Source organism: Tenrec ecaudatus, chromosome 6, assembly GCF_050624435.1.
Source record: "Tenrec ecaudatus isolate mTenEca1 chromosome 6, mTenEca1.hap1, whole genome shotgun sequence".
NCBI classification, from domain to species: Eukaryota; Metazoa; Chordata; class Mammalia; order Afrosoricida; family Tenrecidae; genus Tenrec; species Tenrec ecaudatus.
The window spans coordinates 86,507,961-86,522,780 of record NC_134535.1 but is presented as its reverse complement, the minus strand read 5'-3'; the positions used below and the strand labels follow the sequence as shown (position 1 = coordinate 86,522,780).

At 50.3% G+C, this 14,820-nt stretch overlaps 1 protein-coding gene across 3 annotated transcripts; it reads right to left on the bottom strand.

Annotated features, from left to right (window-relative positions):
* Positions 1-2,131: 2,131 nt before the first annotated feature.
* On the bottom strand, positions 2,132-13,394 carry ZNF641 (zinc finger protein 641). 3 transcript variants are annotated; one of them, XM_075551802.1, is made up of 6 exons: positions 13,278-13,394; positions 10,278-10,486; positions 9,206-9,297; positions 7,985-8,114; positions 7,196-7,309; positions 2,132-5,769 (listed from the first exon to the last, which is right to left on the bottom strand). In XM_075551802.1, the coding sequence occupies exons 2-6, from the start codon at positions 10,459-10,461 to the stop codon at positions 5,015-5,017; spliced, it is 1,275 nt and encodes a 424-aa protein (XP_075407917.1). In that variant the 5' UTR covers positions 10,462-10,486; positions 13,278-13,394; the 3' UTR covers positions 2,132-5,014. The 3 variants fall into 3 exon arrangements, with proteins under 3 accessions (XP_075407917.1, XP_075407919.1, XP_075407918.1); XM_075551804.1 differs by lacking the exons at positions 7,985-8,114; positions 13,278-13,394 and having other exon boundaries at positions 10,278-10,324; XM_075551803.1 differs by lacking the exons at positions 9,206-9,297; positions 10,278-10,486; positions 13,278-13,394 and adding an exon at positions 8,237-9,150.
* Between the last annotated feature and the right edge of the window lie 1,426 nt (positions 13,395-14,820).

The following is a 14,820-nucleotide window of genomic DNA, read 5'->3' as shown; positions in this document are numbered from 1 at the left end:
TATGGAGCACCCTAAGGCGTTTTAGGTTTTTAACTTTCGATTGTGAGCATGTCACAGGGCTGCGTCCAACACTCTGTACATGTGTGGCTTCAGCACACCCACGGCGTACAGCACGACATGCCATCGCTGCCTCCATGTGCTGCCTGCTTCCCGTCCTTCTTCCTAGCCCTCTGAGTCTGTCCTCGGTCAGTGCTGACCGTCTGACCTCCAGTGATGGACGATTCGAACATGAGGGCGAGTTCAGTTCCACACAGGAAGGGTGAGTGATTAAGGGCTACCGTCTTGGTATGGTCCACCAGTCTCTATCTGAAGGAGCCATGAAAGGAGGACCGCGTCTCCTGCCGCGCATCTGTTCAGGACAGTTCACACACGGCTGGCCTATAGCTCGTTTGTAAAGTTTGTAAACTGCTTCCTTTGCTCCCTGGCAGCTTGCACTCGCGAGCGCAGGATGTCCTTCGACTGCGAACAGTAAGGAACGTGGGGAACAGCTGTATACAGTGTTCCCTGGGAGCAGTAAACAAGAGCAGTACGGGCTGAGATACGGAACTCTGTCAAGGCTATGAGAAATTCAAGCGTGGGAATAGCGAACTTATCTGGGAACACTGCCAGTATTTAGTAGATAAACATAAAGCGCGGTGGTCCGTCAGGGCTGCAGTTCGTACCGTCTGTGTCTATTTTGTGCTGCGATCCTGTATTTTCTGTGTGTGTGCGTTTTGTTGTTCATTTTCCCTACTCGGAAGCCACGGCACTATCCATTCCAGAAAGTCTGCTCTCTGATGGAGGTTTTGTTTTTTTTTAAACTAGCTTGTCTCAAAAGACAGTTGTCAATTTCACTTTTCCTCCTCTCATAACCACTCAGACCAACGCTTCCGTACGTCTTTAGAGCTTCATCACTCCGATTTCCCAAGACTCCAGTTGGTTCTCACCAAAGTAGGATGGAGAACACATGTTTTGGGCACTGTTAATGCCAACTGACCTTAGTGTCTGTCCCACGAGACTCTGGTCTTGATCACTCAAGCCCAGTGACATTCCCTCAAGGTGTTTGGTTGCCTAAGTGGACGTTACTTTGTCCCCTGTGCTCTACCCCATCCACAACTAAATTTTCAGCAAAGGCAAACACACATGTACAAATAGCATGTTAACCCATGTATACGCATGGGACTGCTCTAACCCTCCCACCCCTGCCCACCCTGCGTGTCTATCCAATCATCTACTCGTAACTTACCACCGCTGAGTAACAGTACTTGCCTCTATTGCCTTTAACTCTTGCACACCTCCCAGGATCCTTACAGGGTTAAAGGCTGTGACCTTACAGATGGCCAGGTCTGTATTCTGAAACATCTCCGGGTGAATTCAAACCTCCGGCCTTTGGGCTGATAGCTAACAGCGTAACTGTTTGTGCCACCTAGGAACTTCCACCGTGTCTATTATGATTAGAACCCCCCCTGCCCAGTCCCTTATTGATCGCTAATACAATTGTGAGGTTAGAAAGCCTGGGCACAGCTAACTTTACTTTCTGCCTTCCTGCTGACTGGCCACCCCCTCTGCCACTGAGGCAGAACTCAGGTCTGGCAAAGGACCGGATAACTAGCGAGGGCGGGCTAGTTTCTCAGGGGCCAGTTGCACATCTTCCTTCTTGGGCTACGGGATGGGGGAGCTTGCTCTTTTCTCTCCTTCTTGATTACTGAACCCAAATAGTCTCAGAGCCCATTTTGGACATTTCCAACCCTCATCAACTAAGGGAATTGGTTCCTGAAATTGGTGACTGCTCCCAGTCCTTTCACTGATGGAAAGGTTGGGAGAGACTCGAGATTGGAAAGGGGTGAGAAATGAAGAATAAGCATAGGGGGTTGCAGAAGATAACCTTGTAGCAGGTGTGAGGATTTCCTGCCCTTCTCCATTTGAGAAGGGTGAAGGAGCACCAGTTCAAAATCGCATTTGCACTTCCTAGCCAATGTTCCTTAAACTTTAGCATGCATCAGACATCCTGGTGGAATTTTGATGGACTGGGACCCGACGGAAGTATACCTGGGTTCTGAACAAAGCAGAGGTACCAGAGGGGAAAGGAGACAGGTTCCTAAGCATGAACTTCCTAGCTTTACATTTTGCCCAGAGAGAACACAGAGACACTTAAAAATCTTTTTATTGAAAAGAGTAGAGAAGGCGTGGCAGTGGGAGTTGGAAGATGCAAGTCTGAGGCTGATTTCCCAGTTGGTGGGGAAGGGAAATTACTCAAATCTATTCACCCATCTGATGGCTGTTGCTTTATTTATTTTTTTGCTCAAGGGGAAGTGGTGTTGGACCGAGGTAGAGAAGAGACAGGTACACCAGACACCACCAGAAGAGATGTCCCTTCTGCAGAAGGCGCTTGGACTCCAGGAGCCCTTTCAGTTGGGTGTTCTGACTGCACCTGTGCTCTGGGGGCCTTGCTTTTTCATCCTTACAGTTCCTGGAACAGATATAAGGCTGGAGGCTGACAGCAGGTGGTGACTAAGAGGTGTGATGTCATGCCTCTGCTCCAGGAGAACTCCGTAGAGTGCTCTTTGGTAGTAAGGAATGCCACCTTCCATAAGTGCTTAACCAAGACTAGTGACAAGCTGTACTTCTCAACATGTTAGGTCTTTGTAAAGTACAGAGTGGAATGTAAGCAATATCCTTCCAGGCATTGAGGACCATACCCTACCTTCACCCTCAGATCTATTATTGAGTGATCTGAGCCCCTGTAATTCTTGACACTAAGGGAATGACCATATTAGGTCAGGGTAACATTTCTTTGGACCCAGTCCAGAAATTTCATGGGCTCTGAACTAGCTAAATGTGTATGAAAAACTGAGCGAATTATTGGAGAAAATATCCACTTTTTCCTCAAAAGTGAGTTTCTTCAGATTTTTAAAAGTAGCTATGATCCCCAACTGGCTCTGAATCGTTGCCTAGGTATTAAGACGAGGCACGGTGGGAGGGGAAAGGACGTGGCCTGGTGCACTTTACCACTGGAACCTGACACCTTACTATTTCCTGGGCATCTCCTAACACCAATCCCCAAAAATACTCCTGTCTCTGAGGCCTGCCATTCTGCTGATCATTTTGCCCTATTTTTATGAACAAATGCAAAGAGCATCCGAGGCAAAGAAGGGAGATGTTCTGAGCCGTGTATGGGGGGTGGAGGCAGGGCTGACGACATTCCATCCGCTCTAATGAGCCCAGTCAGCAAAGTGACTATTTTCAGTTTCGGTTGAGTTTAGGACTCTGAGGCATGTAGATTGACCAGGTTTTCCTCTTCAGATGGGATATGGGACAGTCATTGAAAAAGATGGTTGTAACTCACTTCCTCTCATCTCTTTGATTAATTCCACCAATTTTGACTGAGAAATAAAAGCCGTCGGGAAACACCAGAATCTAAGCATTAAAGAGAAAACATCCACTTTCAACCTCTTCGTTCCTTTCCCTCCCTAGCCACAAACTGCTCTTACACACGAGGTGCATTTTAAGTGAGAAGATTGGTAGTGACACAATCATCAATAGAGAGAAACAAGGACCGACTTGTCAGCTAACAGATACTAGAATAACTTTGTGAATCCTGGAATTAAGAGTCTAGTGTGAACACCTTTCCAGAATTGCGAGAAAAACCAACTGAGAAGCTAAGCCACAGCCATTTCCCCGGAAGTTCTGTTTCGGGGAACAAAGTATCGACAATTCTGCCCTTTTGACTAGGCAACTGAAGCCAAACAAGAGTCATGGCAGCAACTTGCAAGCACTGTCATCCCTGTTCTACCTGCCAAGCACGGAACGTGCAACAGCCAGTCACTCAGCACAAAGCCTGCTGGAAAGCAACAAGACACAGCTCGCTTCACCGAGACTCTCTCTCCTCTCAGCCCCAAACCACAGTGGCCCAGAGACTCAGAGCAGACATGGGACACCACAGTTATGTCTCGATTGATCTCCATGATGGTGGGTAACTTAATCCATTACTTAGCCCTTTCCGCTCGGGCTCCCTTAGACAAGCAGAGGACTTCCTATCTTGAAAAAAACAAATGGAAACCCCACACTCCCCTCAGCCCCACAACGCAGCCCCCAGAAAATCTAGCTTGTACAGTTTGCACTTAGCATGCTCTCTTTGAACACCCTGCACACTGGTATACACAGACACAAAAACACAGAGGGGTGGGGGGTCTGTTCAAGGGGATAAAATTGGTATTTCTTCTGTGTGGGCCTGGGTTACCTGGTTGTGGAAGTGTCATCTCTTCCCACTCTAGTGTGATCTGCAGGCAGTGGAAGGGTGTGGAGAGGTTTCCCTGTTTTTCGGCAGGTGATAATGTGAAGTGTAGAGGTTAGGATGGATGACAGGGGTAACGGTGACTGACCCACTGACCCACACAGCCCCTGGCTTTCATCTGGAGAAGCAAAGTGGGGCTCTGGGCACCTGCTCACTGTCTCCTTTCTCTCCGATTTCCTCATCCCTCTCTCACCAGTGTTCACTCGAGTGTGTCATTTGGAGTTACCGGTTCCATGGGATGTGAAATTGAGTTCTGAGGTCCGACATTTGGGAAACACTGTATTAAGAGAGGCTTAGTGGTGTGCGCTATTATACAATTTTCATAGCCTTTAGGACGTTAGTGTGCATATTGTGTTAGCTATGTGCATGTGGTGTGGAAGGGAGAGCAAATGTAACCGTCATCATACTCAGTGATACTGAACACAGGCTCCAACCAACCAAAACGGACCTCAGCTACTAGTGGCTGCTAGTGCTGCACCCTGGAAACAGACTCGGGCTAAATGTTAGCCTACATTGTATGTCCTGTTTCCCAAATGCTTTTGACCAAAGAACCCTATATTTTAGGTGGCGCCTCATGGAACTGGTGAGAGATATGCTGCCCAATATTGGAACCTCATTTGTCCAGAGAGAGGGCTGGGGCTCAGGGGTCCCACCACAGGGGTACAGGCAAGGGGTGGCCCTGGTAGAGAGTCCTGACAGCACCGGCTGATGGGTTAGACCACAGCTGCAGAGAAATGGATTTCAAAAGACACGGGTCCCTCTGTCCCAGCTGCTCCGGGGGTTTTGTCCTTGGTGGGTCAGCAGGTGCCTGTCTAGGTGATGTTTGCGGCCAAAACTCTTCTCACAGTGAGGGCACTGGAAGGGCTTCTCTCCAGTGTGGGTCAGCCAGTGTCTCACCAGGTGGTGCCTGCGGCCGAAGCTCTTCCCACACTCGGTGCACACGTGGCACTTGGGCACCGGGGCGGTGCGCTGCCTTTTCCTGGCGCCGGGGCTCTCCCCAGCGTCGTGGGCACTGCATGATTTGCCTTCCAAATGCACTCTCTGGTGGCTGGCCAGATGCGCGCTGCATCGGAAATTCTTTCCGCACTCAGAGCACCTGCTGGGCTTGTCATGCAGGTGGGTTTTCTGGTGCCGAATCAGGTGATGTCTTCGGCCAAAGCTCTTCTCGCACTTGAGACAGCTGTAGGGCCTTTCCCCGGTGTGGGTCTGCTGGTGCCTGGCGAGGTGGGAGCCCCACACAAACTGTTTCCCACATTGCGGGCATGTGTGGGGACTTAGAAGGGAATCCATCTCTGTGTTGCACAGAAGGTTGGAGAAATTATCCTTTTGAAGGAAAGGTGGGCCCAGGACCATTCCTCGGGAGCTCCGGGACGTGGAGTCCCAGCTCTCGTCCCGTTCGGGATTCCAGAGAACGGTCTCTTCAGACACACTGGATGACATTCTGGGAGGTTCTGCTTCCATTCCAGGGGTATCCCCCTCCTGCTCACTGCCATCTCCTGTGGAGAAAGGAAAACACCAACCCCGAGGGGGGGGGGTGTCACCAGAGAGACTCCAGGGCCCAGGCCACAGATGCACTTACATCATGACTGCCAGGGCCAAGCCTCGCCTCACAAGGGCCAGGAGAACAGACTCTAGCGCATGCGAGCGTGCAATTGGTGCAGAGGGTAAGAGCTCAGACTGGGAGGGGCACTACCCGAGCGTGACACACAGCTCTCCCACGTCCCTAAGCTCCTATTTCTTCTTATGATAAACGAGAACAACCACACTTCTCTCTCCAGGTTATTAACACATAAATAGTATAGTGCAGGCATATGTGTTTTTATTATGCTTTGCAGCTATTACATTTTACCCCCTTTTTTCTTCTGCAAATTGAAGGTTTGTGCTAATGCCGCACAGAGCTAAGCCTATTGAGCCCATTTTTCTTAAATCCCCCAACAGCTTATGTTCACTTTGTGTGTGTGTGTGTTGGCAATTCTCACAACATTTCCAACAGTCTCATGATGCTATCGTACCTGCAGTGCACTACAGTGTAGTACAGACATCAAGTTTATGTGCACCGGGGCACCAAAAAACTTGTGTGACGACTCCCTTTCCTGTAGTGCTCCAGAAGTGAAGCCCCATAAGATGTGCCTGGACTTGCTGCCATGGTCTGAGCTCAGTCGATGGAGTCTGCTATTTTAGGGATTTCTGTTAATCACCTGCCTGAGCCATGGGAAGAGTGAAGGGCTAGGCTGTGGTCACCTGTCACACGGAAGAAGGAATTTCACTGTGGATGGACAGTTAACCACTAACATTTACTAAAACCCTATTGTGTACGTGGCCCTGTTCTATTAAGGAATTCTGGTAGCCTAGCGGGTTTGCATTGTGTCTCTGGCTGCAAGGTCAGCAGTTCGAAACCACCAATGGCTCCTTGGGAGAAAGCGGAAGTTTCTGTCCTGTGAAGATCTGCAATCTCTGGAAGCCCTTACAGACCATTCTACTCTGTCTCATAAGGTCGCTGGGGGTTGGCCTGGACTGGATGGCAGTGAGATGGGTTTTTTTTTTCTAACCACTCTGTGGTTCCCACATGCTAACATACTTAATTCCTATAATCATTTGCAGATACACAGAGAGAGGTCAATTACTTCCCCAAAGTCCTACAGCTCTGGTCCAGGATTCAAATCCACAAAGTCTCGCAGCAGCCTCTAAACCATGCTATTATCCGACCTTGTTTTTGAGACAAAAAAGACTTCTAAATTTTTCAGCTAATTCTCCACGGCGGCCGATGGATTCCCCAAAACCGAACCGCCCTGTGGGCTTCCAGGACTGTACCTCTTACCCGGAGGAGACAGCCTGGCAGAAGGCATTCTCCTGCAGAAACACACGCTGGTGGCCCTCGAGAGCTGTAAAGGCAGTGGCCCGAACTCTATGCTAGGTCCTCACCTGCACAGGTGACCCTCAGGATGTCCCTGTCCTCCAAGTCCTGGGGGTCAGGCACCCACTGTTCTTCCCCGCTTTCAGGTTGAGAAAGCATATCCAGTTTGGGGATTGGAAATCCTGCCCAGGGGAAAGGAAAATAGAGATGGCAATTAGTTCAAAAACAATTCAATAGATCTGAGAAAAGAAAAAAAAAGGCTGCTGCCTAGAATATCCCTTAGAACTCTAGATAAGAGAGGACCAACTACAGACCTTCATTTTTCCCTTCCCCTCACTTCCCCCGCCCCCACCCCTATGTCAGAAAAGTCCTTTTTTCTCCTAGAAAGTCACAGTTCTCTCCCCGGTGAGTCTGTCCTCTTCCACTGAAACCCTTCCAACCCGACTTTCCTTTCTGGTCATCACTTCCTTTACTTCACTGGATGTCCCCCCGCCCCTCACCCCGGGCACTTCCATCTCCCCCTAGAAAGTTCTTGAGTTGTCAAGGTCCCCCAGTTCCATCTCTCAGAGATGTCTCTGTCTGCTTTGGAAAACCCACCCAATTCCAAACCAAGAATAGCCCAAGGTTGTTTTTTTTCTCCACAACTCAGAATTATATTGCAGTCGATTTTTTTCTTTTTAAAGACTCCTCACTGCCACTCTTTTTGGATTAGCCTCAATGTTCTTCCTCGGATGTGAGCCTAGAATCCCTGCCCAGGAAAGAACCCTAGACAGACACCATCCAACAACAGCCCTGAGGCTGATGGCTCCATCCTCCCAGAGTGCAATCTTTCAGTGGCTGGGGCAGGTCATGCTTACTCAGAGAAACCACTATCCCACAGTTTTCCTGCATGACATATTCTCCATAAAAGTCTGTCTGAGAAGGGTCCAGGCTCCGCCACTCCTCCTGAGAGAAGCACAGCGACACATCCTTAATGGTTACCAGGCCCTGAAACAAAATGTGGCATCTTCTGTCAGCAGCTGTTCCCTAAGGAAAATGTGACCTCAGGATGCAAGGCTGAGGCAGTAGAGGGAGAGGGCAGGAGAGGATGGAGGAAAGGCGTCAATTACCCAGAGGTCCCTGCGGAGGGCACATAGTTCTGGGAATGGGGTAGTGATGAGAGGATGGAAGTAGATCTTGCGAGAGAGGGAGTGAGAGGAATGTCTGTGGAGGTGTTTCCTACGTGGGGCCGCGTGCACCCAGAGGCACTACTAGCTCAGAGCTCCCTCTGGTGGCTTGCCGTGTCTGCCCAGTCTCTTCTCATCCGCCTCACTCTGTTTATTGCAGAAAGTCTGAACCGTCTCCACCTTTCCTCTACGTGACCTTCCCCTGTCTGTCAGCAAAAAAAAAAAAAAAATGATGCAGAGAAAAAAAAAATCCCCCCCTTATCTTTTGAGGCAGCATAGCATGGTGTCTAGGAAGCCAGATTCAGGAGCCAAGCGACTCCTCCTTACTAGAGCAGTGTGACCTTACACAGGTGTCTTAAGCTCTCCCTTGCCCAGTTCTCTCATCTAAGAGCGGGAGAACTGAGTGGCTCTCAGGGTGAAATGAAGCAGTCTGTGGAAGGCACTCAGAGCACAGAACACGTGCTAAGTATTCAGGGAGTGTAGCTCCGATGACCATCTTTCCATAGCTCTCCTCTTACCCTGAATCTAAAGCCACTCTCCCCACCTCTCCATCTTTCCTCCTCTCCACTTTCCGTGCTCCATCACCTACCCGATCCTACTCAAATACTCCTTCAAGCCACCTTCAGGTCCCCTTTTCTAAGCGTACTAGATTCCTTGCTGAAAAGGAATGCATTGCTCTGAAAACGTCCACTCACAAACCCTAATCTCCAAGGAGCTCCCTCATCGAGTTCTGCCTCCGTTCTCCCCAGCTCAGGTCACTTTACCCAAGGCAGGGAGAGAATCTACTCGGTTACTAGCGGAGTGCATCCTTGGTGATCATGTGAGAAAACAAAGACGTGTGGGACGACTCTAAAGATCTAGACAGGCAGTGGAGATGAGGCCCTGCAAGAGGCCAATGGAAGCACAGCCAACCTGTGATCCGGCTGCGAGCAGGGCGGCGGCCATTTCCCAGTCTCCGGGGCTCCCCTCCTGGGGAATGGCAGGGACCCAAGGAGCTGCCTGAGCTGGTGAAGGAAAGAAGAGCCATTAGGGAACCATCCTTTCTTTGTGAGCGAGGACCCAGGGCTTTTTCAAAGAGGGGCTTAGGGGTCCCGTTTAGCCAACTGGTGAAGGTAAATACAAGGGTGCTTCAAGAAATTAATGGGAAAAATCCATTATCTTTACCTTCTAATTTTTCACAAGCAATTTTTTAAAAAGCATTTTATTAGGGGCTCCTACAACTCTTATCACAATCCATACATATACATACATCAATTGTATAAAGCACATCTGTACATTTTTTGCCCTAATCATTTTCAATGCATTTGCTCTCCACTTAAGCCCTTTGCATCAGGTCCTCTTTTTCTCCCTCCCTCCCCGCTCCCCGCTCCCTCATGAGCCCTTGATAATTTATAAATTATTATTTTGTCATATCTTGCCCTATCTGGTGTCTCCCTTCCCCCCCTTCTCTGTTGTCCGTCCCCCAGGGAGGAGGTCACATGTAGATCCTTGTAATCGGTTCCCCCTTTCCAACCCACTCACCCTCTACTCTCCCAGTATCGCCACTCACACCCCTGGGCCTGAATCACAAGGGATTTGAATATTTCTGGATCGAGCCAGAGGTTTTTGCTTCAGCCATTCTGAAAGGGTATTGGGTGGCTTTTAGTAGAGTTTTAATGCCATCCAACTGAAGGCCTGAGTGTCTATTATCTGGATATAATGCTCATTTCCCAAAGTGTGCTCCCCAGCAGTAATCATGTGGCTGCCACGTCCCTCTCCTACAGACAGGGCCTGCTAACCTGCATACTTGCCTCATATGAAGGGAGCAAATGTTAGGCTGGGTGCTGAGTGAAACCGTATCACACAGCTTAGAGAATCCTGGTGCTCTGTTTCTGGGATCAGGGATCAGGAAGAATGGGTGGTCCTTGTATTGCTCCATATCAACGTGGGGATTTCTAACTCTATCCCATGAACAACGATTAGGAGACCCCTTTGTGAGGCTCACCCTTCTCCTGAAGAGACTGTGGCTCCTCTTCAAGTTCACAGCACAAGTGTGCGAGCGGCCCTGGAGCCGTTCTCCACAGCCCTGCTTCCTGCCTTCTCCTTTCCACCCCGGGCTCCGCTCCATCCAGCTGGACATTCATGGTCTCCCATCCGGCCCCCAGGGCTGCTGTCTGTTCTGAAAGCATTTTGGCTGCAAACCCAAACTGTGACCTGGAACAAAGTCATATCAGCTGTGCCCATGAAAATGGAAAGGCATGACATTCAAGGGCGTTATGGAGACTAGCCCGGGGATGGAAGATGAAACTGAGTGGGATGAGATCCATGGAAGATGGACTTTAAAGTGTGGTGTGTCCCAATGAAGTGACTCTGATGCCAGGCTTGTTGAAGGAACTCGGGAGTTGGCAGGTGTTACATAGCAAAGTCACTAACTGGTCTTTTGGGCACTTCATGGGAGAAAAAAGACGCCCTGAAGGCTGGCAGAAGTTCACCTCAGAAAGATAAACAATCACCCTGAAAATTAAAAAAGGCTTTCCATTTCATTTCAGTTGCTTCAATTACAGCAAGGTTAGCAGTCTGGAAACAAGGCAGGCAGGCAGGCACACGGACCTACACCGAACAAAGATGGGTATAATCACACGTAAGGTTTTCTCTCACAAATCACATTCTCATCAACCAGTGTAAATGAATATTATGACAATAGGTTGGTGTCCCCAGCAAAGGGTCATGTGTATAAAGAGCCTGCATGTCCTTTGGGAGGCTGACTCAAATGGTGCTTCACATAGGCGAAGTCTTAACAGATACATCATCTGTCCCTGATGTAGAAACATGAGACCTGGTAATAACTGTGGTGGAAAGATGAGTATCTTGGAGGATGGGTATCAGTCTTCAGCCACCCTAAAAGATCATTGCTATTACTGGTCGGCACGGAGCGTACGTGTTGGGGGAAATAAATCAGAATGTAAAGCATTTGGGTGAGAAGTGGAAAAAGTAGCAGCCGTGAGGCTAACTGGAGACACAGGCAGGAGCCTGTTCGGCAGGCTCGAGTCTGAGCACATTAGAAAACAATGCTCAATTTTAAAGAAGGAGGTGGAGACCCGGAGTGGATGCAGCGGAAGAAACAGAAGGAAGAAAGGGATGGGAAAGGAGGCTGCTGGGGAAGAGTGGCAAGCGGCAGACACACCTGTCTCTTGTCCAGCTAGAGAAGACTGATAAACAATGCGACCACTTAATAAAAAGAGAGGTGTTTCCTATATACGGATCCAACCAAAGAAATGGGCTTTCATTGACAAAGAAGAGAGCTGGGTCAGATTAAAGCATTTTTCTGAACTGTACTCCTCTAGTGTTCAGAGGGCCAGGGTGAGATCATGAGCTCTGCTTTCTACATGTTGCCATAGGGGCCTCCCTGCTTAAGGTAAAAAACAAGTCTCTGAAACGCCTTGTAACAGCATATTGCTGCGGTTCTTCAACAATCCCCAAGCCCCCAGAGCCAGTGAAAGAAAGGCTTCCAAGGAAAACTGGAACCACGGTCCACTCTGCGGGTCCACTGCTGAGCAGAGGCCCACCCAATCGTGTTCGCAAGAACCCTGGTGGCCAGGATAGGTAACTGACCAATGTTAGCAGTGTCCTTTCAGTTCTCCCTGACAAAGAGAGGAGGTGGGCATTCTAGGTCCACACACAGGAAGAACAAATCCCACTTTCTCTTCACAAGTCCAGCGACATACCAGGGCCATGGGAGCAACTGGGATTGAATGCCAGTTTTGGAAAAGTCTTCTTATCAGAATAGGCTCATGAGAAAGGAAAAGTCCTGACAAACCAGGAAACGGAAAATTTCCATGTTGGTTCTCTTTAGTTTCCATCTCGGGGGCTGTACCGAATTCCATTCCCTGAATTCTTGTCGTCGTTATCAGTGGGACATTCAGGTGCACTCAGAGGGTTTAAAAACTCACCCACTGCCATTCTGACTCACAGAGACCCCAGATAGGGGTTGTAAGACAGCACCTTTGCTGGAGCACACTGCCTCATTCTTTTCCCACGGAGCAGCTGGCTCGTTTGAACCACTGACCTCAGGTTTAGCAGTTCAAGACCTACCGGGGCAGTGATAATGGTGCCATACTTGCTACATAACCTGAGACTAGTCTCAAATCCTTTCCTGCACCTGCCGCTGCTACAGCAGATTCCCTTGATTGGACAATTGTGAGCTTCTGTTGGCGGCTGACAAACAACCTGTAGAAGAGCTGGCAGAATCTCAGCCAAGTACGGAGTGCGCTCCTATCCTCATGCTGCTTTTCCTAGAATGTTCACTGTGACAGGCCAGAGCCTGTGACAGCCCTCACCCGGGGGTCTCCAGGTCCCAGGACGATCCCAAGCCTACTGGGGCCTGGTTTCTAGGGCTTCTAGCACCCCGTTCCCTGGCCTTTCTGCTTGGCAACGCACTGGCAGAAGGAAGCTTTTGCGGTGGGGGCTGCCGGGCATCGGAGTCAGGTCATCGAAAGGAGTGGCCCAAGGGCACCGGGACTTGTTGGGCTCAGTCACAGATCTGTGGCTCCGGTTCCAGGCTGGGAGCTGGGGCATGGGCAGGGCGGGAGCTAGCTGCTGGGTCAGGTTGCTTCGTCGCCACTTGTCACAGTGTCCCAGGGGAGCTTCCTATTTCAAGCACCCGAGCGGAGCGGGGCTAACTAGAACCCGGGGAGCGAGATCAGAAGACAGGTTTCCAGCGAAGTGGGGCAAGAACAAGTGTGGGGGGGGGCGGTTAAGCTCTGCGGCAGTGACAGCTGCTGGAACCCACGGGGGCCTGACAGCGCCCCCAGACTGGGAGATGGGGGTCGAGGTCAGGGGCGGGGAGAGCGTGTCGGTGGGTCCGAACCCCGGTGAAAGGCAGCGCCCAGGAGGCCGCATCGATCCTCCTCCCCATCCCCCGGAGGACCTGGCCCCGACCCGCCGCCCCGGGGAGCCGGGCGTCCCTCCCTCCAGCCGCGGCTCCCTGCGGGCCGGCTCCACTCACCGCCGGTCGGCTTGGCCTGCGGCCCGGTGCCTCCCTCCCCGGCGCCGCCTGCCCCGCCCTCCGCCCTCCGCCGGCGCTTCGGAGCAGACAGCCCGGCGAGCCAGCGGCGGGCGGAGACGGCGGCCGGGAGGGCGGGGCGGGCACAGGAAATCCCCGCCCACTTCCGGCACGCGGCGGGGGGGGGGGGGCGGCGCGGCGCGGCGGGAGGAGCAGTCCCAGTTCCAGTCCGGTTCCCGGTTTCCCGCCGCCGCGCCCGCGGTCCCTGCCCTCCGCGGCTCCGGGCTCCGCAGGCCGACTGGGGCGGCGCGCGCCCCCGCGGCCCGTCCGGGCTGCCCGTGCGCTCCGCCGCCACCGTCCTTTAATTGCCTCGGCTCTTAATGAGCCCCGGTGATAGGTCAGACCGTCACCAGGTGACTGACGGGAGACGGGCCTTTAGTAGGGAGAGGGAGCATCCTCCGTTAATTACCTAGGCGGCCCTTCTCTGAAGTCGGCCGGGAAGCGGGGCCACGGGGCTCCTGGAATGGGGCTACCTCGAATTGCAATTTGCTCTCAGTGCATCGTGCACCCCAGATTTCAAAGACCTCATAAGAACATGTAAAATAGCTCATTGACGATATTTTGAATAGTTTGAGTTAAAGAAGATATATTAAAATTTCGTCTGCTTTTTAAAAATGTAGCTACTAAAATTCTTGATATTACATTTTGTTTCTATAGGACGTTGCTGCTGGGTTAAGATGAATTTGATGGGAAAAGTAGAGTAGGGCCGGCCAAGCAGAGAATAAAGCTTGTGACACCCGGTTGTTCTTTATCTACAAATCATGTCCACCATCACAACACTTCTGTAAAAATGTTCACTAAAGAAAACTTTTAAAAATGCCTCACTGAAGGTCACAGACGACAAACATTTCTTTAATACACATATGAGGAGGTACCCCCAAACCCCCAGATTATTTTTTCAAAGCTATGGAGTAAATTTTTTTTCTTTACGAAACCACCTTATCACCTTCAAAGTACTCTCCATTACACTTAATATATTTATCAAATGTGCGATTCTATTGAAAACGTTTTTCAAACTCATCTGTTTGGAATGGCTGACAGCACCGTCCTTGTTTCTTTTCTTCACCTTCTACCGTTGCAAAATCATTGTTCTTTCATGTCTGTCTTCATTCGTGGAAACAAAACAGAAGTTGCATGGAATGAGGTCAGGTGAGTCAGGCGCATGGGTCAAGAGAGGCATTCTGGTTTTTGCCAAAAAACGGCGCCGAGATGGCTACGTGAGCAGGTGCATTGTCATGGTGGTAAAACCAGTCCCCGTCTGCCACAAGTCAGGCCTTTTTTTGTCACACATTGTTACGCAATCTTTTAAGCACCTCTAAATAGAAAGCTTGATTAACAGTCTGACCTGGTGGAACAAAGTCCAAGTGCACTAAGAGTCAAGAGTTTCATCACCTTAGGAAGTTGACTGACATCCAGAACGAGGTTTGTCATTGACCCATCCACATTTCACCTTTTTTTTGAAACTAGAAAAACACTCCTACACTTG